This window comes from Chroicocephalus ridibundus, chromosome 3 (assembly GCF_963924245.1).
Source record: "Chroicocephalus ridibundus chromosome 3, bChrRid1.1, whole genome shotgun sequence".
Taxonomy (NCBI): domain Eukaryota; kingdom Metazoa; phylum Chordata; class Aves; order Charadriiformes; family Laridae; genus Chroicocephalus; species Chroicocephalus ridibundus.
In genome coordinates, this window is record NC_086286.1 from 53,480,237 (window position 1) to 53,507,680 (window position 27,444).

The 27,444-nt window shown below is 36.2% G+C and overlaps 1 protein-coding gene across 10 annotated transcripts in view; it reads right to left on the minus strand.

Moving 5' to 3' along the window:
* The window catches only part of QKI (QKI, KH domain containing RNA binding), a 161,335-nt gene that overhangs the window by 64,363 nt on the left and 69,528 nt on the right, over positions 1-27,444 (minus strand). For 5 of the 10 annotated variants that reach the window (XR_010070310.1, XM_063329180.1, XM_063329179.1 and 2 more), the window contains exon 4: positions 5,662-5,712. The exons of the other annotated variants lie outside the window; for them this stretch is intronic. Coding sequence is in view for 4 of the 5 variants with exons in the window: in XM_063329180.1 (XP_063185250.1) it covers positions 5,662-5,712 (51 nt within the window). In the remaining variant the exon portion in view is untranslated. The remainder of the gene's footprint in view (positions 1-5,661; positions 5,713-27,444) is intronic. 10 annotated transcript variants of the gene reach the window in all.

Consider the following 27,444-nt stretch of genomic DNA (forward strand, 5'->3'; position numbering starts at 1 on the left):
CTGACATGGTTGCAGTACCAGAGCTTTATCTCAAAGCCTGTACGGGAATACGCTGCTTGGGAATGGCTCTTTCTGTTCTGGATAAATGTGTAAGTTAACAATAACCGTGAGTTTTGACAAGACCATGCACAGTCAGCCTGCAAAAAACAGAAGTGGGGGCAATAATCAATGTTACAACAGATCTCATGCATAAGCTTTGTGGAGTCCTGACCCTAATGAAAAACAGGGTATCAGCATTGATATGATCATACCTAACATTTTTCTTATTTCCCCTTTCTTATTTCAATCCTCAGGATGAATCTGCCTTGAAGATTTCCTCAAAGATGCATAATGAAGAGCAGGTGTCTGAATCACTCCTGCTTCCTGTAGGTCTGCAGGGATGGCAAGAAGATTCAAGGGCTCAGGCAGCTAAATGCTATCCTGAATAATTAGATTCAAATCACCTCTTATGCCAACAGGAAAACATAGTGCTAAACATAAAGCAAACTTTTTCATAAGTGGTTGCTTAAATGAATATTGCCAGCTTTAGACACAATGTCTGCGCTTATAATTAGAATACCGATCTTACATAGTCAACTCAGAGAAAAAAACTCTCCCAAATCACAAGTGATAACTACTCTGCGTTTTCTTGTACAGAAGCGTTTCTTCTGTAGACTTCAGTCTGACAACAGAGCTAAACGGTAACTGCTCGCTCCCACCAAAACAAGTGGCTTCAATCCTTTATCTTCCCCTTGGCTGCCTGCAGAGTCCTTCCCTCATCATTGCACCAGCAACAGCTCTCACTGGGCCCTTCTAGAGCCAGTTTAACACAGCAGCAAACCACTGCTGTCAGATTAGGTTTTGCCCGTTCAGCAAGCTGAACTGGCTCAGTGACACATCCCCCAAGTAGCAGACTGAGCACAAAGGAGGGCCCAGGCATATCCCTTTGTGGGAAGCTGCCAGCTGTCAGTCACACCTTCAGCAGGCTGCGCAGCTCCAACCACCCTCAGAGGGGGTGAGGACGCGGGAACCCCACGCTCTGCCTGCCTGACTTGCCACTCAGTAGACGTGTTGGGCACTTACCAGTGCTGCTTATGTCAAATGTAATTTTACTGTAATACATAAATTGCCATTTAAAAATTAAGTATTCTGAAAACTCAGTTTCCACTCACGTCACGTTAGGCATGCAAAGCAATCAACATTTTCCACTTCAAATGTTACATTTCAGTTGCTTACCTGAGAAACGAACATACTATGGCCCATTTATTTAAATGGGAGTGTGGCAAAGAAAAAAACCCTAGTCACTCACAGCACAGTGATTAACTCCAAGGAAAAGCTCATTTGTACAAAAAGGTTGTAACAAGCAACCTTAATTCTAGCATCTTCTAGTTTGAATTTGCAATCTCAACACTCTTAAAAATGTGTAATTTCACAGACCAGCTAGGTTTCAGTGGCCCTGTTTCCCTATTCATCGTACAGCAGCACTAATACTGCCCTATTACATAATCACTTAGAGTGCTTTCCACTGATGAATTATATCATTAATATGTCACTCAGTTATTTGCTCTCTCATTTCTTTACACAGTGATTTCTCCCACAGTTCTAAATTCTGGAATTTTCAGATTTACAGAAGTGTTAGAAGGATGCCTTGTATTTTGGATTAGAGAGGAATGAGACCAGAAATGACGCTCAAAGTTAATTCTGCAGTCAGCAGGCCTTCTGAAACTCTATTACGGAAGGGCTTTATCTTAGTGAGCTGGTACTGTTAAGCAGATGATTGCCCGTGGCTCTTATCCCACTGCTTAGATAGTGGCTTGCTCTGCTCTAAATATTGGTCCTCTCTACAGCTCATGGGTCTTTTGGAGAAGATAAACAGTCAAATTCATTGACAAATGTTAACAAACTCATTTTCCACAAATATTGTTGTTAAACAGACATTATGCTGCAACTGGCCTAAGTTCACAGCATGTCACCAAATACACTGTGCTGTCCAGACAGGGTAAGAGGTTTTCCACCAGTTGGAAACAACTGAAAAGCTCGATTTCAGGGTCACTCTAATCCATATACTAATTGATTTGCTGCATAGCTAGAAAGCTTACATGTTAATTGCAATGTTTTTATGCAAGTTGAGCCTCCATTCATCAAGTTTTCTGAGGGAGTTTTTTGTTTGCTTTTCCCTTTCTTCTTCTTCCGTGTGTTTTGTTTTGTTGTTGTTTTGCGGAATGATCTATGTGAACTTTGTGTCGTCTGCCTTGGATTCGTACTATGGTAATCCTAAACAGAGCATAAATAATAGTGTAGTATGTTCATTGTCTATGATTTATTCAACTTTTTCTTCAACGGTGACCCACAACCAGTAGTACTGTACTGAGTGGAACAAACAATGTAGCATTTCTATAGCATTTTGTATAGCATTACTGCTAAGACAGATTTTAACATATTTAATAACAACAGTCTAGCCTTATATTTTATCTCCATTCTCTTATTTTTTCGCTAAGCTATTAACAAGTGTACTCTAAAACTACAATAATTTAGTCTTATGGTGATTACACAAGGATATACTTATTTAATCTTTGGGTTTTAATCATTTTACTCCCTCCTCCTGAAATAGTTCCATTCTTCCCATATTTACTCAGTTGCAACAATTACAAAACAAATTTATTTGTAAACAAATAACCCAGACAACAGTTCAAAACAAACAGAAAGTAACAGGCAAGATACTAGCGCAAATTAAATAAAACTAACTTCTACTTTAAAAATAAAACAAAATTTTATTATGAGGAATACAGAAAAGTCCCCAAATTTGTTACTGAGTACAGAACTGACAATAAATATTAGCTAATGAACTAAAGTTGAGTCCTTGAAAGAATTCAGAACTACTGCCTCAAATGATCTCAGCACACAAACTTTCCACGTATTTATGACTGAAACCTTGCACACAGTCTGTAATTACGTTGTTTTATTGCAGCAGTTGCCTCAAATCCTTGCTACAATTATACGGGATTTGACACACACAAGTTACCACCTAGATAATTCAAAGTGTGACCACTGTTCCAAAACTTTCTATGACCAATTTCATGCAACAACTCTATTGATTATAACGACTGCAGAATGAGGGGTATCCAGCCTGTGGCATGTGTTCTCAAGGCTAGATTAAAACGTAGTAATAGGCAAGCCAGCTAAAGACTGTATAGCCAAGCACCAGCTTGGCAATATTAAATGGCTCTTAAGAAAACCACTGCTAATATATTAGGGAAATCTTTCCTACAGTACAGAGATGATAGATCTTCAGGATCAGTATTCCCCCTCCCCCCCTTACCTCTCAGGTGACATCAATTCAGTGACTAAAAAACCCAAAACATCAGTAAGCCAGTGTAAAATAAAGTGTCATAAACCCCTTGCTGATTACATAAACACAAAAGAAAGTTATTAATAATTTTAATTCAAAGTCAAATATCACAATATTTACATTGCATACATGTATACTGGTCTTAGGAGAGAATGTCTAGATATGCATCTTTGAAGATCCCAGTCAATTAGCAGTCCTACAACTGCTGTTTAGGAGAAAACATCATCCTTCCAAAAAGACATCCGGTTTCACATGAACTTTTTGAATCCCACAATTTTTGGTAAAATGTACAAAGACATTCACTAAAGGAATGTAATTTTAAAAAATATCTTGTCATCTCATCAATTACTGAATCTGCTGGCATTTTCATTTGCAAGATTTTGAGTAAGAGTGCACGAACTGAATAAAAACTACAATTAACCAAATTATCACAGCTCCATCACAAGTCACTGTAATGTGAAAAATTAAGACTTATTTGATTATGCAAAATTTCAAGTTCTGCTTTATCAACGCAGTGTCCCTTCATAAACTGTCACAGGTATTAATTTGAGTCAATACGTCTTATTAACTAGCAAAATGTTTTATCCCACTGAACTATACTGTCACATTAGCTCACCAAAAACTAGCTTCTTTCCTGTCCCCATCGTAATCCTCTATCACGGAACGGCACTTTTCCCCCCCAACTCCCTAAAGAGAAGTTGAACAAAACTTTCTCAAATACATGTAATCCTGTATTGTTATGAAACGATGAAAACTGTCTCTATTTATTGATGGTAAGGAAAAGGGAGGTCCAAAAAACCCCAAAACACTATTTTCCTAACTGAAGTGGTTTGAAGGTTCTTTACAAAGCATTCAAAGAAACATGGGAAGAATTAACAGTGTCAGCACGCTACTTGTCATTAATATTCTCCATGTTACAACTGTAGTATTTGCTATTACATGTTAAATCTTTGCACTGTATTACGATTTAAGAATTCATCCAGATACGTCACAAATGAACTTCACTACTTAAAACACGAAAAGGACACCAAAAACACTGAAAAATTCCAGCCCTTCTCAAAAACCAGCTCTGATATTTCAAAGAATTAAAACCCAAGTGTACAGTTTCATAACTTTGCTTCCCAGTTCTCAGTTAACACCCATCTAATATCAATCACAGTCAAAAATGCTAGTCTGTTTCAAACATCTGCATACTTAAATAAGAAAATTAAACACAGCAAAAAGTCCATTAATGGTAGAGAGAACAGCTATTGCAAGCCTGTATGCTCTGAACTTGTTGGGTACTGGGTATTTATCATCCAAAGATGTAAAAAGCATCATCTCCACAGCATACCAAGAAGACACGCTCATCCAGTTCAACTAATTCAAGAACAATTACTGCACTTTGCCCAAAGCCTGTAGTCCCACAACAGTTTAAGCTATTCTAAGTTGGTGCTGCAAGTCCCACCTGAAGTGCTTGTGATCCAGTTCATGATTCTCAAAAGCAATAGGATGTTTCCAGCTTTAGTTTTCAGCTGGCTCAGCACTGAAGCAGGTCATCATAGTCATTTAGATCATCAGTAACTGTCACAAGGAAGGGAGAAAGTATACCTAGCCATGGCTGTGCAACTGGTACTGAACAGCAAGTGTTGACTTAAATTGTCCTAAGAGCAGCCCTGGAACTTCAGATATCAGAAGGTGCCACGTTTTCTGATGAGCAATAGCACTCAGAGGCTGACTGATTTTTAAAACTTCCGCAAAACAGATGCATAGTTCCTTCCTGTACTCTTCAGAAAAAGAGCAAAAATACTAATTTAAGAACATAAGTGATACCTTCAGGAGAAACTCAACATGAGCTCTCAGAAATGTCCCCAGCATAGAAATAATTACAGGTTTAGACCCAGTACATAAAAGGTTGTTGAATTGCCCTTAGTGAGAATGCTGAAGAGCTGATATGAAAACCACCAGCTGGAGGGAGCAAATATTAGCCTTTTTTTTTTTTTAAAAAAAAAAAAAAAATCACTATGATGAACCACACAACACAATTTACATTTTGAAGATCGGTTCAAAAGAAAAAAACTTCAACAACTATTCCCACAAAAACCTTACTAATATTAAACTTCTGTATTTTACACCAATTGGGTATTGCAACAGCGTGTAACTGAGTGAAGCCTGTCAATAATCAATAAAAGCTTAACTATATTTTTCCTCACATCAAGCACACAAAGCAGATTCACCATTTAGGGAAGGGGGTGGGGTGGGGCGAGATTCTTTTTCAACGAGGGTCTCCTCAAATTATAGGTGATTTGCAAAAACTTATTGGAATGTTTACAAGAAGTAAAACATTTACTTGCCTCTACCTCCAAAACTGCTGGATCATGGTTGTCTCTGCTCTTAAAGGAGACCTGAAAAGCAAAAAAAAATTGGGCTTGTGCCCTATTTTGCTTCTTTAAGATGTTTAAGAGAGGCATGAAGAGTTGGAATTAGGGTTTTTATTTTATCCTGTGATGGACACAATTTATTCCTTCTTGTTTACACTTGAGATTGAAATCCCAAGAAGCCATAATATAAGACAACCTAGTTAAGGGAAAACAATGCAAAAATCAACAGAAGCTAAGTCACAGAAGAAAGAAAAAAAATTTGGTTTTCTTCCCCTTACCCCCACCTCCTTCAAGTTCTCCTGCATTTGAATAATGAATAACAGAAAATCCCTTTCCAGGGTTAAGTATTTCTGCACTATCACTACTGGTGATTTGCACACAGTTTTAAAAATTAACACTATACATAATTAAAAAAAAAAAAAAAGAGATAAAACATCAGTTAGAAATTTGATTGAGGTTGTATTTCAAAATTTTAAGATAAAAAGCGATCGGAAAAAAGCTCAAATCCTTTTCAGGGCCTCAAAATAGCAAAATAAGTAGTAAAACAGTTTTTAGAAGTTCTTTGCAAATGGGAAAGAGTGAAAAAACATGAGCTGGCTAGCTATAAATGGGAGACAAACATGACTTTCTTTTCCACTACTGACATGCCTGTAAATTGTCTGAATGCATGCTGTAGTGAGGCAGTTATCAGAACGTAAAAGCCGCTGCAATGTTTTTTCTAAAACATCTCATCTGATAGCATGAGGCTAATTAAAAAAAAATTAAAAATGAAAAGTCACATTCATACTAGATGCAAATGAGCAAAGGGGGTAGCTTATTTTAACTAATACGCATTACTGTTGGGGCAAACATAATAGCTCATTAATTTTAAGTAAGATGGGGTGGTACCACGTAATCCATTCAAAAAATGGTTTAAAGCCCCTTCTATATTCCTTCCACTCACACTTCAACTATGTAATTACTATATATGAAAGATGAAGTCCAATTTTTTTTTGTAAACAGGGAAGTTAAAAATGTTGCTTATGAAAAACATGCGATCACCAAAAAACCCAAAAGCAGGATGCCTAGAAATAAGAAAAATATATCCAAAGCACGTTAAATTACATACTTAAAACACTATTATGAGAAGTCATGTTGTCTTAAAATTATATATTACAGATAAACTATGCTCAACCAGTACAGGGTTGTAGCCAACATTTTAAGTTATGTCTAATCAGTGAACTGGCTGAAGCTCCTCATCATTACATACATGGAATGGGATCTTGCTGAAATGCTAAATAAGCATTAGACAGCACCAGCACCCTTCTCTGACAAAAAGAGTAGATACACTCAGAAAGGAACGCCTGGTGACACAAGGCACAATTTAATAAGTATTTCTTTCAGGGAGACCTGGGCTGCTTTACTCTAGGGCTATTCCCCAGCTTAGCTCTCTGTGTATTACCAACAACTGTAATGTTACTTCTCCAGTTGCAACAAGCAGCAGGCACCGATTCAAACAGTACTAGCACTGAATGAAATTCTCCAGCAGCGTAATTCAAAGGTGGGTTGTTTTTTGTTGCTTTGGGTTTTTGGGGGGACTTTGGGGTTGGTTGGGGGCAGGGGAGGGTGTTTGGTGTTTTTTTTTTTTTTCCCCCCTCTACAGATGACTATAAGCAGAGAATAGAATTTAAAAAAAAAAATCTTTCTTTAAAATATTGAAAATTAAGTATCAGAAAATAAGTCAAAACTAAGAAAATCAAGTTTTGTTCAGAAGAGTAACTTAGAGGTCTATAAGGCATAAGATTCCAAGATCATACACGAGATTGTTACAAAGCTATAAAGAAAAAATTCACAACATTACAGTGTTTTCTCCTTTCTGTTGAACAAGAATCCTTTTCATCAAAAACTTCTTACTTTATTGGGTGAAATTAATGGTAAAATAGCAAACTAGGAGTTAAAGCAAAAACATTTTCGTGCAGACACTCACGTATCTCATATCATGGAATGTGAAGGTGAAGTTTAACTCTGCAAGTTAAATTTATTTAACAACTATCTACCACCGAAAACAGTGGTCCTGGCTGCTACTTCTCCTGAGCTGCCCCTGCTGCTTAGACAATTGTACAGGGGTCAATTTAAGAAACTCACAAACTCAACTGACTCCTGAGGATGCACATGAAGTAGTGGGAACAGATGTCCTAAGGCTTTTAAGGGGAAACGACCATTACATCAATCCAAACGCAGTGTCATACCACTCAGAAAATCTTCAACGATTTGTGACAGCAAGAAGATTTTGTCCTTTGAGGACTACTAATATGATTAACTTACAGAGCTCAGGCATTACTCTGCTTAAGAGTGTGCGAGCCTCTTCAATCCCGCATAATTTGACAAAAATGTAAGTAAAGACTGTTTGAATTAAATTCTGATTTAAGGACATCTGTGGTTATTTCAATACCCATTACACCACCCACTTAAAGAAGAGTGTATTTATAATGTGTCAAATTCACTTTAAGACTACTAAACATACCAATGACACAAAAATAGCTTACTTTTTTTACTAATGTTTTTAATACCCCTTTTACCATGCAACATAACCTACCCATGCAACTATTTATCTTGATACACCTCCTACCTATGCAACTATTTAATACAACACATTAAAACCCCATTAAAATGTTATGGAACAGAAGAAGTGACTACAAGACGTTTGAAAAGAACTGAGAATTACATCAAAATATCCCAACTACTAGTTTCAATGCTATTCTCCACAGTAACATACAGTAATCTAAAGGACATTATCTTCTGCTGTAATTTACAAACAATGCCTAGACCATACACTCAAAGTTCTTGCTGTAAAACCAACGGTCTCAAGAGAAAGACACCTTCACTAAAAAGCGCTCGGAAAAAATTATCAGAAAAAGTTGCTGATAGGATTTTTTTTCCCCTGTTAGTAAGCATATTTTAAATATTTAACAAACTACAGTTATACTCAACAAGAGTAAAAAAAAAAAAAAAAAAAAAAAAAGAGTAAAAACCCCAAGTTTTCAGTGCAAGTCATGCTCAGCCAGGCATATACATATACCTCCATAACCTCCCTGTTTCACCCGTAACCCTTAGCCTGCAAGGTAGGGTTAAATAAGATGTATCCCACTTTTGTAAGTGGAACGTCACATTCTCATAATGGGAATAAATAACGTCTGAAACGAACTGCAATAAAATTTTAGTGACTAAGCTGACTTAGTAGACCAACATACAACTACACAACACACCATCACTCAAGCACCACAACGCAAGAAAGGGATACATTGCAGTTGCAGTGTATGCAAAGTAAAAAGTAGGCACAGCTTGTCTTCTATGAAGAAGTTAAAACAGATCAACAGGATAAAATATACAGACAAATCAATGTATGAACAAAGCACTGAAAAAAAAAAAAAGCTGTCATCTTTGAGATATGAGGTGTCCCAAAGTGAGATGTGAAATGCTTTTATTTGGGCACTTAAATATACACAAACTGTTTTAATAGCTTTCTCTAACATAATACAACATGCAAGATAACTTACCTATTGGAGTTTTAAAACACTGCCCCATTTTAGGCAGGAGGTGTTATTCCAGTTCTTTACTCTGAAGATACCAATGAATAAACTCTTAAATCTGATAATCAAATAGCACATAAAAGTGCCACACACAAAGATTCAAAAACACAGGCATGCCAACAGTTTTTTTCCAGTATACATCCATAAGTAGAGGCACTAAAAAAATAAAGAATTAGACTAAGAAATAAAGTTTGCACTGTATATATTCACCAAAAGTCCGAAGAGCAGCTGGTTTCAACTCAGAATAAGTACATAAGATCTGAAACTCCAGGCACAGAAATAACTAGTACACAGCTCCATACTGAGCTTTTTGTTTGTTATTTCAAATGTTTCCCTTCTGTAAGGGGATCAGCATCTTTTTTGGGTGGTACGTGGACAACTATACACATAGTCCTGTTAGCTAAGTCACCCCAGGATACTGAAATCCATGCATTCTGCAAGTTCTGTATGTCCTAATATTCATCCCCACCTCCAAGTAATTACGTTGCTCTTACCACCTTAACCACTGTAACTGCTGGGATGAAGACAGACTGGGATTCAAAGAAGTGCTAAAATATCTAGTTTGATACATATGAAAATTACTATTCTCAGTTGCAGAAAGCAAGAAACCGTCTATCATCATAGAAAATGTATTTGTAAAAATCACACATAAATCAGCATTTATAAGTTTAGGGAAAAAAACTGCTTTCTGCTCTGTTGTCATTATTTTGTGGTGACTTAACAACATGACCTCCTGATCTCTCAGGCTTGATCTTGTTCATCTCAAACTTGCTGCAGAATTTCACATCCTGTTGCCTCTTAGTGCGATCATGCCTCACTTCCTTTTCTCTCTTTAAAAATCCTTGAGGACAGTCTTGAATTTATCACACAAGTGAATACACCTTACTTCTTTTCTTAAAACAAACAAACACATCTCAAAAAAAATCTGCTAAGCCCGTTTGAACTAAGAAGTTTTTCTAAGCTAAATTAAGGCCACTAACAAGACACACAACAAATGCCCAGTGCTCTAATCATTAAAACTTGCTCCTGAATCCTCTTTGAATTCAGGATGAGCTATTGACTAATATAGCGCCCTATTCTCAGTATGACCAAGGCAATAGAACTTTATATGCAAAAAACCCTACACAATTAAAATCTGAGTTCTCTGAGATTACATGCAGCCAAACCATACTAGAGCCTGAAAATTTTAGCTTGACCCTCACCAATAAATTATTTTCACTTTAACATATAGAAATATATGTATTAAGTCCATGATGCACAGAGCCAGATATGGGGGAAAAAAACCCTTAAATTCAACCCGATTGTAGGATTGTTACATACCTCAGTAGTATACACACACAATGTATATATATAGGGAGAATTAACGTTTTTGTGATTTATATAAACCTTTGATAAATTAAGTGTTCCAGTACATTATATTGAAATTTTATTCAGAACTTATTACTGTTATCCCTCTTTTTATACCTAAGCTTAACTCCAAGTCATTTTTTTCCAATTTCAGAGACTTTGACCAGAAGGAATAGTCAGGATGATCTAATCTGGCCTCCAATATATCATAGGCCATTACTTTTCAACAGAAAAAGAACTGCTCTGACAGTAATCATTACAGATTAGTTTAGAGCATATCCAAGGTCATTGTAACTTGACTCTGCTAATACATGGAATTAAAGTTTGTTTCTAGATGGATTCTTCACACTTTCTTGAAGAGAATTCTGTATCACTCAAAATTTGATTTGGAAAAAATATTCTTAGCTTTGAGGCACAGACATTCCAAGGGCTACCTGGTAAATTTTCCTTACTTTCTTTCACAGTAAGTTTTGAATTTTTACTCCTTAGAGAATCACATTCTCCTCTCAGCTGTCCAAATGGGCAAGAAAAGGGAGAGGGGGGATAAAGAACATCAATATCACAACTTGCTACTTAAAAATCTAGTGTAGCTCTGCTCAGAACGACCTTAGTAGAAAGTGTACTTAAAATACCAGATGCACGCAAGTACATTGTTATGCAGCTAAAAGGCAGAAGCACAAATGTGAGACATGCTCTATAGGTCCCAACCATAAATAAAATATTGTTCACATTTTCAGTGTTTTAGTTGCTGATCCTACATTGGCAGGATCTCAGCCTGCTGGAAATTATGATTCATTGTGTACCTCTGCAATAAAAACAAGTTTTATGACATGCTTTCAGTAGTACTGTTTTCATCAGAGAAAAAAAGGCATGTTTAGCATGTGTATATATATTTCAAATGACAAGTACCATCAACCCAGATTATGGTGGGAGGGAGATAAGGGGTCTGAATTTTCCTCACGTGATACATAAACCCTGTCACCAGGATGCTTAACAAACAGGATTCTTCTGGAGGACTATTTGGAGACCTGAAAGTCAACTCTCAGCTTCTAGATTTTTCATGTCCTAAAGCTTCTTGGTAGAAGAAATTTGAGGGGTTTGTTGTTATTTTGTTTTGTTTTTTCCAAAGGTTATCGAGATAGTGAGCTTTTACTATTTGATCAAGTATATGACTTAACACAACATTTTTGTACAGCTTAAAAATGAAGTTTAGGAAGAACTGTTGATGGGATGAGTGCAGAGAATTACCTGATTTGTTCATTCCAGCTGGCATTTTTCAAATGGAAAAAAAAAAAAGTTAGACAGGAAAAGAGAATTTCCATTCAGTCTTAGACTGAGGAACCTCACTCTAGGGCACAATCAGATAGACTGAAATTCCCCCCAAAAGTGACTGCAAGTCCTAGAAGAACAGTAAAGAAAGGGAAAACCTGCTCATACAAAAAGGGTTTAGGAAAGGCAATTGCTAAAGGAGAAAAAAGCTCCTTTACTTTTCCACATTTTAACACTACAAATAATTTCAAAACAGAAGTTTTCCTCTCTGCAAAAAGATCTGCGTATAGAGATTATGTGACTATACAACAGAATAATACCTATTAAAAACTGAATATCACAAAATTATCTTTAAATTCTGTATATGGAAATAGGCAATTTCTCTAAAAAGAAAACACATGAAATAGTTCCTCAAAAATCTAAATTAAATGCTCAAAAAAATGTTAGTAAATTATTTTCAAGTGAGCAAAGTCAATGAAGTATAATCAGAACAATTTAATTTAAACATAGGCTCATTGTCTTTGCTTTACAGAGAACAAAACATACAATATGTCCATTTAAGACTTTGTTCTGAAAGAACACAGTCCTCAACTTTATCTGAAGTTGGGATTTTATACTAAATACGTGAATGTTTAAGGAAGTCTCAACCAAATAGCTTTGATATTAGAAAAACTATCTGTGACTGGACAGTGTAAGTTGCAACACTCACCTGTAAAGTGAAATGACTATTCAATGGGCATGTCTGATCATAGGAAGCTATCTAATCACTGCAGAACCTAACCCTACATGGATGACCTAACAAAGTCACACTAACACTGTATTGCAGCACTTCTACGCCATTAAATAATTCTACTAATCTAAAATGCATCCCAAATTCACAGTCCACATTGGTTTTTTTTTTTTACAGTGCAGAAGAAAGAAAACTGGAAAACAGTTAAGAAAGAGACAGAGATCATTCCACTTCAAAATGCCAGATCATAAAACACCTTATCAAATTTTTATTTAATGATTATCACTGTTTACTTTGTATGAAAGGGTAACATTGTGCTGAGTAGGAACAAGTTTACATTTATTGACTTTATGAATTATCTAAAGAAAATTTAATCAATAGTTATGTGAAAATTTATTGCTAATTATATGCAATTAAATAATTTCATTAAATTTATTACTTAATAGGCCCCAAACCCCATTTACTTCAAAATAAAAGCAGACTATTTCTAAGACATGCCATTTATGAGATCTCATCTAAGCAAGGCTTTCTACAATTTTCTTTCTGTAAACCATGATAGATTCACGCAATTAAAACTTTTTTTTTTTAAACTGACTTTTCACTGCAGTTTGCTTGCATCCTGTGAAATTACAAAGTTCCACTACCACATAAAAGCTACATTTCTGGTCTTTAACAGTGACACTCTATTTAGGTTTTCAACAAAACAAGAAAATCTTTCAAGTTTTCCACAACTTACAAAGCCATTTAAGGTAGTGTTTTATCTGCGATGTTTTGTTTTGTTTTTTAATTCTAAGGTTATATCTAAGACTAGGCATTACTGTTAACTAGTCAGTATGTGCAATATACCTTATGAACAAACTTTATTAATTGTGCCTAATTATTGCAGGCAACCAAACTTACTTTCTACATGTGACCTCTCTTCACCTAACAGCTGAAGCTCTGAAGTTCTAGTTGAATTACCATGCATTGCCATATCCACTGAGATCTTCAAAAGAATTTCATGTGCATGCTTTAAAGCTGTTACAGCAATTACTCCTTTTCACTTACTGTTTCGCATTTTTGGCCAAATTAGTCCAGCATCACACATTCAGCTTTCACTCCAGAATAAAGCTGTTCAAGCTTGTTGAACACAGACCTTCCATACTTCATAAGTAAAGCAACCAAGCCTTAATTTCTTTGGATGAATGAAATAAAATGCATTTAAGTGCTACTGGAATCATTCTATACCCTTTCATATTGTCTACTAATGTATTTTGTACATTTTCAATTTTAGAATAGTCTTTAGCATTGCTACCCGAAGAAGACAAAGATCCAGACAGATTACCAAGTCTTTCTTCTACCTTAGTTTCCTTGCCTTACTCCCCCCTTGTTATTTCTGTTTCGATATGCAAAAAAGAGCTGCTACTTAGAGAATCCTATCTGAGACTGAAGGGCTCCCACCCAAAATACTGCATTCAGTTTTGTCCCATACTTAAGAAATCTAAGGGGAAAATATTAAGCTGATAACAAAATTTTGCAAAACTAGATCTGAGGACATTTCTTTATAAAATAACAAGTATTAACAGAATTTTAGAAAAAAAACATGCTTCAAATATTTGTAAAAGAAAAGCTCAGACAACAGATTTAATTTTAAAAACGCCTCTTTTTCTGACATGTAAGGAATACAATAAAATTTCAAAAACCGGTGAAATAAGGACCCATGACAACAGATGCTTCACAAAAAGGAATGACACGGAACAGGATAGGGCAAGCGTCTTCTGAATTTTTAACTTCCACATTACAGTTAAGGATTTTTTTTAAGTTCGACTGTAGACACTGTTAGTAAAGTGCAAGATTTGAGAGTCATAAAAAAATAAAAAAAAGATGCAACACAAAACAACCAAAACACCAAAACCCACCACACAGAAAAATGACAAAATTCGTTTTTCTTTACTGTCACTAGGTTCATGGAAAAAAAACCAAAGCTGCCTCCAAACAGCTGAAAAAATCCTGTTAATTTTCTTCACCTCACGTCTTCCACACCAGATAAACGAGGGCATTATCACTGTTTAATACAAGTTTTAATTGAGTACTGTCACTGGTGGGAAGAAAAGTGCGGAACCACGACTTTCCATATCAAACAAAGCAGGTAATTAACAGCTATTCTGGCACAATCCCTTATCACCAAAATACACAACACTGTTAAGTTCTCTCAATGCCAATGCTTTGCTTCAACAAAGGAAAGCTGATGTTTCAGGGTCACATTCACTCCTTTAATACACAGGCATAAATTTACTGCTCAGTCAGACACCTATAATTAAACACAAGAAGAATATAATTCTAATATTCAGACAGGCTTGCATATGAGTGGGATATTTCCCCCTGTAAAGATGATTGCCTTTCATTTTTTGGTTTCAAGTAGCTACAGTTCACTTAGTTTTGATTACATAGCAATTAGATATGCAAATACAGGAGATCTAAAAAAATGCTTTTCCAAATGTCAGATTGTAAGCAATCAAGCTTATTCTTTTCTCCTGTACACACAAGCTATTCATTAAATAGCTATTGTCTTAAAAACATTCCAACAGATTGCATTTATCAGGGTTTTAGAAGCAAATAGGGGAGTGCACATTACCCAGAACATGGCTCATCAGGGAATGAAAACGATCTTACAATTAATTTAATATATACACGATAGGAGTTAACTAAGTTGCAACTAAGTATCATATTCTTTGGGCACTTTTCCCACTACTGTTATCAATATCTAAGCTCACAACATCTTCAAATTAACAAAAATTCATTAGTTCATATGTTTAATGATACTGTATTGGTAATAGATTTCACAGCTAAAGTTGCTAATTACTGAGTATCAATAATTTTGACATTGTCTATTGAAAATATGTTCATGTAAAGAAAGTAACTATGAAACCACGCGGTCAGTATAATTTTGGCAAGAATAGCTATTTTGAACACCCCTTTTTTGAGGGCCCACAGACATGTTCTATTAGAAGTGCAGAGTTACAATTTCATGTAAATGGATCACATATATGAGCTCGGTTCTTTGTGACACATTTCACAGGGCCTCTAGAAGCACCCACAGTTTCAGAGATCCACTGATCACAGGTTAAAATGATAGGAAAGGATGTTTGGCAGCAGCTCTGAAGAGCCTGGAAAAGCAGAACTACTGCAATATTAGATGGGTAAGTCTATAAAATATTGTTACCCACAACTATGATCTACCAGCTTGTTCTTGCAGAACTCTAAAGAAGCAGGAATAAAATGGGATTGGGGCAGGGGCTGGTCGGTCGTTTCTCTAAATGATCACAAAATTCTCCTCCAAGCAAATGGGAGGGGAAAAGAGATCCCTAAAAGCAAGCCTGTGTTTTCAGTGACTCAGCTGTGAGGAAATGCACACTAACAAAGGAAGCTGAAACAGTTCTTTCCTAAGGCTTAGCTTTCAAGCCAAGTAACTGAAGTAAATAAAATGCTTTCCTAGTTGATTCCATGATTGCCAATCACCCTTCAAGATGTCTCTCGCAGGAGCACGGATCCTTTTTCAAGGTCAGGAGAGCAGCAAAAATTACAACAGATGCCTGATTCAGAGGTCTGCTTAAAAACCTGAAAAAAAACCAGTTTAACTCTGAAGCCCAGCTGTAGGGCCTGAAATGTTCTGGAAACTCAGATCCAAAGAAAAGCTGGAAAGGCTTTTTTACAAGAACTGACATTTATGAGCTAACAGATGAATGCGCGTGACAAATTATTTGACATTTTGAGGGTCTTCAAATTTGCTTCATTTTTTTCCTGCGAAATGTTCGACTTGATTTTATCTTTCCCTCCTCTTGCAATAAGGGAGCCTTATTTAACCAGCCAGTAAGGCAAGACTCATTGCCTGTCGGCTTGCTGTTGCTGTCCATGCAATGTTTATATCCCTTGTGTTGCTTCTTCCCTAAGGGTCACTGTAAACAACCGTTTGAGCAGCAAACGGAACCTGCGTATTTGAACTCCTACCCACTACAGCCTGACGTAAAGACTGATACTGCTGACAGGGGAACCCAAATATTTCCTCCCCTGCAAAAACTCCCCTATCTATTATGTGCTTCTCCCAAGGAAGACACTGGAAAAATCCTGTATCTACTACTGTGAAAGACCAGGATCCAAAAAGCATACTCAAAATGCCAGGTTCTTGGCAGTTTCTTTATGTGGCAAGATTGCTGGTACAACATTTAGTCAAATTTACTATATGTCGTACTCCAACTTGCAAAACCAGCCAATTGAAAGGGGTTTTAAGAGGAACACAAGTAATAGGCCAAATATGATTAATTTTAAACCATTACAGTTTATTCTACCTGGTAGATTCTTCTACTATAAGTCAGGAAACATGTATTCAATTAGACCGCAAATAATAGGCCTGAAGCCTGCAGTAACCAAGTAAAATCAGACCTCCTTAAGAGAACTGAAACACATAATCAATAAGAAGTATGTTCTTCTCTTCAAAACATTTGTTTCTTCAGGTTCATATAGAAGATATGGCAAATTCAAAGTATCAAATTTTTCTTAGAAATGGCAAAGTGTTTTGTTTTGGTTGTTTGGTTTTTTTGTGGGTTTTTTTGGGGTTTTTTTTTTTTTTAAAGGGAAGGTTAATTTTACTACCAAATTAACTATCCCAAAAAGGTGTATTTCGAGCCAGATTGAACTTTTCATTTAAAAGGCTAGATACTGAAAAATTTCACTATTCGGGCTGCAAAAAACAATTTTGGCATTTGCAATACCCTTGTCTCCTCACCAAATATTGACTAATTTTCGGATGAGTTTCAGTATTTTAAACTGCATTAATACCTATAAAATTTATCACTTATTTTGGCTTCTAACACAGCTTTTCTTGAGACCTTTTCTGATTAATTCTGTTATGAGTCAGCATGAGCTAACAGATTTACAGTATGGGTCTTTTTGTCAGGCAAAATTTTAAGTGAACATTCAATTGCAGTGTTATCAACTTGAAACATAAATGATTGTTTCAAAGCCACCTCAAAGACTGCTTTGGTCATTTGAAGCTCACTAACTCACTAGATGGAGAGTGAATACAACATGATATTATCAACACAAAACAACCTATAGTTTTCTCCATAAAAATTCATTCAGAATCTTACATTTCTTTGTCAACTACTAGCTTTTAGTTCTGCAAATTATATATTACAGTATGTTTTGTCAGTTCAGCAAGCTATTTAAAACAAAATACACCCCAAGATCCCCAGCAACCTAAAAATTAAATTCCCTTGAATACCTACGGTTGTAAATATCTGGGGCATTTGAAATCAATAGTACTGTATCTCAAGTGGCTCCCAAATAATTCCATCAAGTGGATCATTTAAATCAGTCAGGTACTCCAGGTGGATTCAGACAGTTGGCTAAATGTGGTTTGTCATTCCATTCGGCAACATCTGATTGCCAGGGAAGCATTAATCGTTTCTATATGGCTGCAGGACTGAACATCTAGATAACCACTTATAAAGATACTCCAAACTGTATACAAGTAGTGACAGAGTTTGTATTAATGTGCTAGGGGGGCCAATCTTTCAAAAAAATGCTCCTTCCTTATTCAAAACAAACATGCAATTGCTGAAGTGAACACAGAATGGACGAGGTGCTGTCAGCACTTCTTTCCTTACACTTTCAAGTACCACCACGGCAGAAACTCTAAGGACCAATAAATTAAGGTACATAATCACATTTATTAAGAAAAAAAAAAAAGAATAAAAAAGTTTATCTAGGCCCAAATGTCAGTATTTGTCATTCAGAATTTAAAGATCCTATTCATAGAAAAGGAACCGGCACTTTGATATGTAGAAACATGGGAGCTGGAGGAGAAAAAATACTGAAAAATAGGAGACCGTGTCCATGCTTTGGACATGATTTTGGGAACAGTTCCCATAGTTCCAGACTGCAGAGATGATACACGTACAACACTCATACTATATCAAGAGAGGAGAGGAGAACAGAAAGACCAGTTTTCAGCTTTTTATTCATAACACTGGGGTCTGATTTTGATGGCTATTGAGCTGGAAGAAGTTTTCTTAAGATAAATTGCTATCAACAGTGCTAAAAGAAAAAAAAATTCCAAAGAAAACCACCACAATACCAACTACACTCAAAGAAAGTAATTTAAAAAAAACCCTCCAAATAATTAAACAACCCCACACCAGAACATCCAATTCCTTTTTGCCTCCATGGAATGTTACCCTCACTGGAAGCAGTCACACCAACCTCGTGCCATGACACATGGTCAGAATAGTAGAGAAAGACTGGAAATAAAGTAACACCTGAACAAGACTTACTAACCACAGAAAAAATTATTATCATAGTTTACATAATATGTATTATATCAAACATTTAGGTTATATTGCACTCACTGGCCACATGTCAGACCAAGGCATTCAATTTAACAGGCTGTTCTTTGCTTAAGAAAAAAAATTCCTTCCACTTGTGCACGGAAAAACACCACCAGTACACTTGCAAAATGATGCATAAAAGCCAGGACATTTTGGTTCATAATTGCATTGCCTGTTTTACTTCTCTCAGGAATCAAGAGGGATTTCAAGTATTGCAGTTGAGATACCAATTAATCTTAACCTCTAACTTTTACTCATTCCTCATGTCACATCTACAAATCACCTACAGAAACCTCTAGCCAAGTCTGAGGGCAACATCAGTATCTACACTCTGCATCACTTCACACTCTCCACTTCTCTTCACAAGCTACTACGTTCAGAGTTCACATTCCAGTAACTTCAAGTCAAGTGCAAATTCACCAGTCACCCTGACTCTTAGGAAATACTTTTATGATATTTTTGCTGTTGAATTTTTTCTTGCCTTTCAGATGGTCTTCTGCATGCAAAATGATTTTGGCTGTTAATTAGCTAGTAGCATGAGAAGTCTCTCATTGATTTTCTTATGCCTTATCTTCCTTGCTTGAATTACTCAACTCCCTCACTATTTTAACTCCAGTTACTATGCGCTACCTTCATGCAATATATATATAAAAAATATTAAAAAAATTGTATATATATATAAAAAAGTATATATATATATATATATATAAAACATATTTTCAGGGGATAAATGAAGCACCATGGACATTAATCCTCCATTTATTATAATGATTTATAAAGGACATGACCATTCAGAAGGAGGTCAGCAAGGATGAAGATAGAAAAAGACAGCCAGAGAAGATCTCCCTAGCGAACTCAGAGGAACCATGTCAAAGCAAGGAAAATTAATATAACTTATGAAACAAGGGAGAAGTTTGTGAAAGAGGACCAAAAAGAAAAAAAGTTCCCCTAGTTCAAAACAAAAGGAATAGAAACATTAAGAGAGAGATTCATGATCCTACAAAGACTCAAGAAGAAAAAAAATCTCCCATAGCTCTTGCTATGAAAATATAACTGCTCCGTAAATTATTTTAAATTGTTCTCTACACTACCATGGATATGTTCATTCCCCAGAAATATTAGTTTGTCACACATGAAAATATCCTGGTGCTTCCCAGTAACTCTGTGGCAAATTCATGACATTTTTGTACCAACTAGACACCTCCTTCCTGGACTGTCTCCACCCATTCTCTTCAAGTTTTCTACATAATTCTGTAACATCTTCTAATGAAACCAACCAAGAATTTGATATTCTCATTGTTTTCTTACAGCCAAAGTCTTCCTGTTACTTCAGCTGCCAGTTATTCCATTCTGTCAGGCACATGAGAGCTATTGCCTTGAATGAAGTCACTCTTTTGCAGATTTGACTTTCAACACCAAAAACCAGCCTAATTTTTTTTTATTTTTTTTTTTTTCATTTCAGGCCATTATGGTTAGAGGACAAGGTTCTCGTTGTCTTGTAGGAATATACTATTGAATTGATTTAAGAACCCAATTACAATCAAGAATTATTCAATTAACAAATTCATCAAGCAAGCATGAATACTGTATATTGTGTGTGTTCCATAGCAAGTTTGTGGCACTTAACAATCAAACCCAATAATTTACACAGAATGTCAGATTCTATTAAGTTAAACAGTCTCCAGGCAAGCTCAGCACTGGCCATTGCTAAGTTACGTGTTCTACTGCTGTGAGAGTACAAAGTTTTCTCTAACAGAAAACAAGATTTGTGTACCTGGCCTTAACAAACATTTGAGTAAATTTTCATCCTTCCATGCAGATACTCAACACATACTTTAAACCGAGTTGTTATGAGTTTTAAATATGTGGGTTTTTAAGATAAATTCACAGTGTGCATGCACTTCAGCAAGTCCTGCATTTATCAAAACATTCCCCATTTACTGCCCAAAAAGATGTGAAAAATGTGAATAATTAGCAGACAGAAGCTGCTAATTATTCTCAGTAAATGCTAATAAAAATATGCAGCTGTCAATAAATCCCTCTCTATCTGAAAACTGTAAAGACCAACAATAAAATCTTGCAACTATAGCTAGATAAACTGTAAAGTAAGAATACTGCCCCACTGCATACCCATTAACATCTACACAGCTACTTGAATTTCATTCATATCCTTAGTATACTGTACTGTAGGCCATACCCAGCAAAAGGGCAACCTGTGATTAATAACATCTGTTTTAATCCAAGTCTAGGCAAGACAAAGGTTAACACAGAGCCAGCAGATCTGAGAAAAGTGGAAAACTGTCACCATCTAAAACCAAGTTTAAATGGCAAGCCACTCAGACATTTTAGGAATTACGATTTGTGATTGTTATCATACAGTAGACTTTTCCAAGTTGAAAAGGAATCCAGTATCTTACTGCAATGAAACACTACAGATTACTTGTCGCTATCTGGAAGATAAAATAGCAGAAAATCAAATATCTCTATCTTCTAAATGTTTAATTACTAATTTAAGTATTTAGTTTCAGCAATAGTGGTATCTTATTTTGCGCTTACTCTTTGCTGCATGCAAAAATCTTCCTATCAGTCTCAATAAAATTGCTAAATCTGACCCTAAGGAGCCATATCCAGGATGGTAAACAACAACCTGTATTCTGCCTCCCAGCATCCCCCCCAGAAACACAGAGAACCAAGAGCTGCCAAGAACTGAAACCTACTCAGAAAACACACAGGCATGCTGCTTTCCTCCCTTAATCAACAGGTTCTGCCTCCATTCCCACATTTAAGTAGACTCAATCTTCACACATGACAGGGAAATTCCCATGAGCCTCAAACTAAGTACAGTCTTTCCCACACAGAAATCCAAGCATAGTTTCACGATACTCAAACACACTCAAAACGCAACCCTGAACACAATTCTTTTTCTGGTAAGCAAACTTATAATATCTCAGCATTAACTCTTAAGAAAGTTCAAAGAAATCCAGCCATATACCAAACATTAAACCATCCACTGAAGGGCAGCCCGATAGGTTAACGTCATAGCATAGAAAAATCTAGAATCCAGAAGGAGTTTAGCATTGCTGATAAATGAGAACGGTGGTAAAGTCTGCAAAACCACTAGTTGTCCTTCACAGAACATCATGAAAATAGGGAAATATCTCTGCATCTATCCATCATTCGTGGAATCTCGCAAGAATCGAATTCCCCATTTGAGTATTATTAGATAACACTCAACACTATTACCCCTGCAAGAGAAGATTAAAGTTTTAAGAACTCATATGACTGTACATAAGAATGCCCGTACTCTGCTAAAACAAAGTCTCGCCTGGTTCAGTAACTTGTCTCTCATCTTTTTCTGCTGCATAAGTGTGGAAAAACTTTCAGGTTACTGTAGATTTTAGTTACTTAAACCATTCACTTCTTTCACTACTTTGCTAGACAAAGTAAAATGTCGATAATTGTCCCCCAAGCCTTTCAAAACTTCTATTCAAATGCAAGATACAAACAGCTGTGAGCTGTAGCCTAGTCAACTTTTTATAACACAATTAACACACTCTGTGCTTCCCACCTAACAAAAGCTTAGGAGTAATTTTGCAGAAAGACAGTTTCTACCATGGTACAGATTAAGATGAGTCAATCACCGTTCAACAGACATAGAATTTTAATTTATAAAATAGAGTCTTGTTTACACACAGATGTTCAAGCAATGATTTAAGATTCCTTTGATACATCCCTTCTCCACTACACTTCATGCTACTTTTCTCCAATTTCAAGATAACCTAGATTCTCTTGCCTCTTGATCATAAGGCTTTTTGCTCACAGGGAACTGACAGGAAAGACAAATAAAAGGAAAGCAAGGTATAATACAGGCTGTTTTCTACTAGCGTGGCTTTGATTACACTCCTCCAGTCTACAGCTTCCAGTGTCTTTACCAAAATACTTCTTTAATACCATTAAGTCAATTATTTCCATATCTAATTAGCTCAATAACCAGTTAGCTATTTACCAATTTAACTGCTCTCGGAACAAAATGATATATAACCAAGTCTTGCTGTCAAAGTTGATCATAGCCAAAGGCCTTAGCTATTTTTCAAGTTACATAGGAGAACATGTCTTAACAGTGTTAAAATCTGCACAAAGCTGCAATTTTGTATTGAGCACATGGAGAAATATATCCAATACATACTGGATATATTCAGCATGTAGCCAGTAAAAAGCAAAAGTATGCATGAAACAAACCTATTTAAAAGATGCATGGTATCCGATACATATCAGTAATATTTTCTGAAAGACTAATATTGCTTTGCAATAATACTTCAGGCCCTCAGGCACCTGAATTTTTCTGTCCTTCAAAATAAAATCATTCTGATCTTGAAAGTAAGAGCGTTCCTCATACTGTTAAGTGAAACACTTTTGCAATAAATTACTTCAAAGAAGAAACGTTTGTTAAATCTTATATAAAACTTAAGGAAAACATTATTTTCTTGTAAAATTCAAGAATTGAACAATTCTCTACAAAGAAGCTCAACATGAGCCAGCAATGTGTGCTTGCAGTCCAGAAGGCTAACCGCATAACGTGCTGCATCGAAAGCAGCGTGGCCAGCAGGTCAAGGGAGGTGATTCTGCCCCTCTGCTCTGCTCTGGCGAGACCCCCACCTGGAGTACTGGGTCCAGCACTAGAGCACCTAACATAAAAAGGACATGAGCCTGTTCGAGCACGTCCAGAGGAGGGCCACAAAGATGACAAGAGGGCTGGAGAACTTCCCCTGTGAGGACAGGCTGAGAGAGTTTGGGTTGTTCAGCCTGGAAAAGAGGAGGCTCTGGGGAGACCTTATAGCTGCCTTCCAATACCTAAAGGGAGCCTACAGGAAAGACAGGGAAGGACTTCTTATCTGGGAGTGGAGCGATAAGATGAGGGTTAACGGTTTCAAACTGAAAGAAGGTAGATTTAGATTGGATATTAGGAAGAAAATCTTTTCTGTGAGGGTGGTGAGACACTCGAACAGGTTGCCCAGAGAAGCTCTGGATGCCCCATCCCTGGAAGTGTTCAAGGCGAGGCTGGATGGGGCTTTGAGCAACCTGGTCTAGTGGGAGGTGTCCCTGCCCACGGCAGGGGGGTTGGAACTAGATGATCTTTAAGGTCCCTTCCAACTCTAACCATTCTATGATTCATTTCAACATATGTGTCATCACAATAGCTTTATTATCTGTTCACACATAGTACTTTTCACAGAATGTAAAAGATGAGCATCCTATAATCAGGGTAGCAATAACAGGGCTTGTTTAAGAAGACGCACTGCAAAGTACGTGTTATTTAATGTCAGTAACTTCACTTTATAAGCTAAGACTTTCCATTGGAAATCAAAGTGTATCTGATGGTATTTCAGAGATGAAGAGGTATTAAAATATTACAAATATATATTACTTTAATTCTATACAGCATGTAAACGTATCACGAGACAGTTACATTTTTTCACCTTAATCTTTTCCTCAAGCTTTGTGTAGGTAACAAGGATAATTTTTTAATTCCCTTATAGCCTTACCATAAAAAAGCAAAACAAAACTGGAGAATCCAAAGAAATGGAATTATCTATTTACCATGACAACTCTGCACCAGCCAAAGAGAAAGACTGGTACTAACCGAGAGCCTGTCTTTCATGAAACCTTATATAATTTCTGCTTGCAAGGTGAACAGTGATGTAGGAACAAGTAAACTGTAGGTCAGGAACCACAAATCAGTTCAAACAATCTAATGCAAAGCAAAGCGCAACAGATTTCAAGCTGTTGCAGTGGCTGAAGGCACTGAGTTTTTCAAATTTACAATTGCATAGCTGCCTGTCTTCCTCTTTGAAATAACCAATTGTAAGAAAAAAAAAAAAGTGTATCATAATGAGATGCCTCCTCATGATGCCCTCTCCTCACACACTGTTCTAGAGGAGATTCTTGATTAAAAGCAGGAAGAAGTGGGAAAAAAACAATGTAGATGACCAAGACTGCCACAAGCCAGCAGCCTGATGCAGTAAGGCTGCCTACGCCTCTAAGTGACATAATGACAGTCAGCATGTTCAAGAGCACAGAGCTGACTGACTCCCTATGGGTGTGTCTATGTCTGTTTTATGGAATTCACGTAAGACAAGGGAGATGACAAAAAACAATGTTTTGCTTATCCATCATTGGACAGTAATCCCTTTTATTAAGCAGTATTCTTTGATTAGTGTGAAAATTGCTAGTTTTCCTCACTACCTAATGAGAGGTGCATTCAGACAAAGCAAAAAATGCCTTGGTCTTATTAAAGTTACACATTAATTAGCTTTTGATGAATGTCTGTAACCCCTCTCCCCTCCCCAATAATCTCCTTCAAGTACCTCCAGGCTCTAATCACAATATTCTCAGTAATTAAGGTTTTGATTTTAAATTTGTCTAAAGCTGCCTAGAGAGATGTTCTGATTACCAGCTGAGCCTCAGATACAAATGATTTGAGGATTTCCCTTGCTTTCTGGGGGAAATTTGTCATCAAGTTTCAAGATTTGATGCTACTTCAAGTCATTTGGCCATATGACAAAGATTTCTAATTCATTACTTCTGTTCATAGGCTCACACAGGAGAGTAACATTTTCTACAGAGCAAATCAGGATGGTTTATTTTCCAGCGTGCCAGTCTATGTATGTTCTCTTGGATTCTACAACAACTAGCAAGGTAGGAAGAGAAAAGTAGACAGTTAGTTTGCTCTAGGAGATGGTATTTAGTACCACGCAGCTGTCACATTACAGGTTGACAGATTGGTATAGTAATTAATTCCTTCCTACATCCAATAAGGTTTCTTTTATAACTAGCACTGGCCAATCACGTTTGCAGATATGAAGTATACTTACAAAATATACATACAAGTTAACCTGCATTTCTTATATCCTCCAAATTTCAAAGCAATTCAGTCAAAAACTGGAAAAATCTTGAATACTCACTTTTCTAAATAATGTTGACTCCAGATAAAAGGAATGGGGTTTAAAAAACAATTAGTGTAACCTAACCTTCCATGAGAGAATACTATTACTTCTGTATTTTACACTTTGAAGTGCACTAGCATTTTGAAATAGAACCTGTGAAGAGAGAACCCCCTTGAGAAAATAAAAGGTGGTTATCATTAAAAGGCACTGACTGCCAAGGAAGCTGGTCACCTTGTACTGCAAGTCTATGGAATTCATCTGTAAGTATAATTGATCAGGAAAAGAGGCAAGAGCCAATAGCAGGAAGCGTCCTTCCTCCCAAACTGATAAATGTCACTCCTTCTTACTTTAGTCTGTGATCATCATGTCTTGAATACAGCTTCCAAATCTTAATATTTAAAAGAAACATCTTATTGGGATGAATCACAAACTGCATCACAATAAATGTTTATTAAATTCTTCCTACTGCAGCAACAATGGTATAGCAACAGAAAAGGCCAACCTGAAAAAGATAAACTACTGACTAATACCAATCACCTCAAGAGAGCAAAAGAGCTATAGAAATATTAGGAATGGATGGCATGAAAATAGGTTTTATCAAGAAAATTATTTGGCACTCAACACTGGTTTACAACCAATATTATACTATCTGGTATTCAAATATATTATACTATTATACCATTCAAATATATGAAACTATTTAATGTTCAACACTAACTGTAGTATTATCTCATGAAATCATCAATGGTCAAGTGCTCTGTGCTCCAAAAACATCAGACAACAGACAACTTAGAAAAGGTAATGGGTATTAAAGCACTAACTGGATCAGTTTGTTTACAGGGGAATGGGTCTCTTCAAAAGAAAAATTGAGGCCTCAGATGCACTTTTTTTCTTTCTTTTTACACTAATGTAGCTGCTTGCAAGTATAGCTATTGTTAACACAACTAAGCATGCTTTTCACACAGCAAAGCCAATCTGCAAAACTTTAAAGGCTGTATCAAAGCATCATTGTTAATGACTATCTTAAATATACATACGTTCGCTACTAACAGTGAGAGGTTATTTCTGGACCATTAAACTTGGGGTCTCAATCTATACTTATAAGCTTTCTGAAGAATAGATGCCTAAGTGTTTTAGCTTATGGTATCTATGAACATAAATGAACCAGAACTAATATTTCTATTCAGAAAAAATGTTACATAACCAAACTTCTGATGAACTACCCCAAACTAGAATTACCATTCCTAAAAGAAAGAGGAAGCAGCAATAAACTTAAATTCTGCCCATAAATGAAGAATTGTATTATTGCTAAAAACACAGTGTCTTTTAAATGGGAAAAAAGCTGAATGAACTTTTAAGAACTCACTTTTTTTTAAGGTAGCTTTCAAGAGTAGATCAAATAGTCTTCTCTTATAACAACTAGGTGAAGTTTGAAAACTCTTAAAGGGAGGCAATATTTTCATTAAATCTCCTGCCCCAGGCAATTTTTTTAAAATAATATGACAGAATACACAAAAATCTGACTACTATGT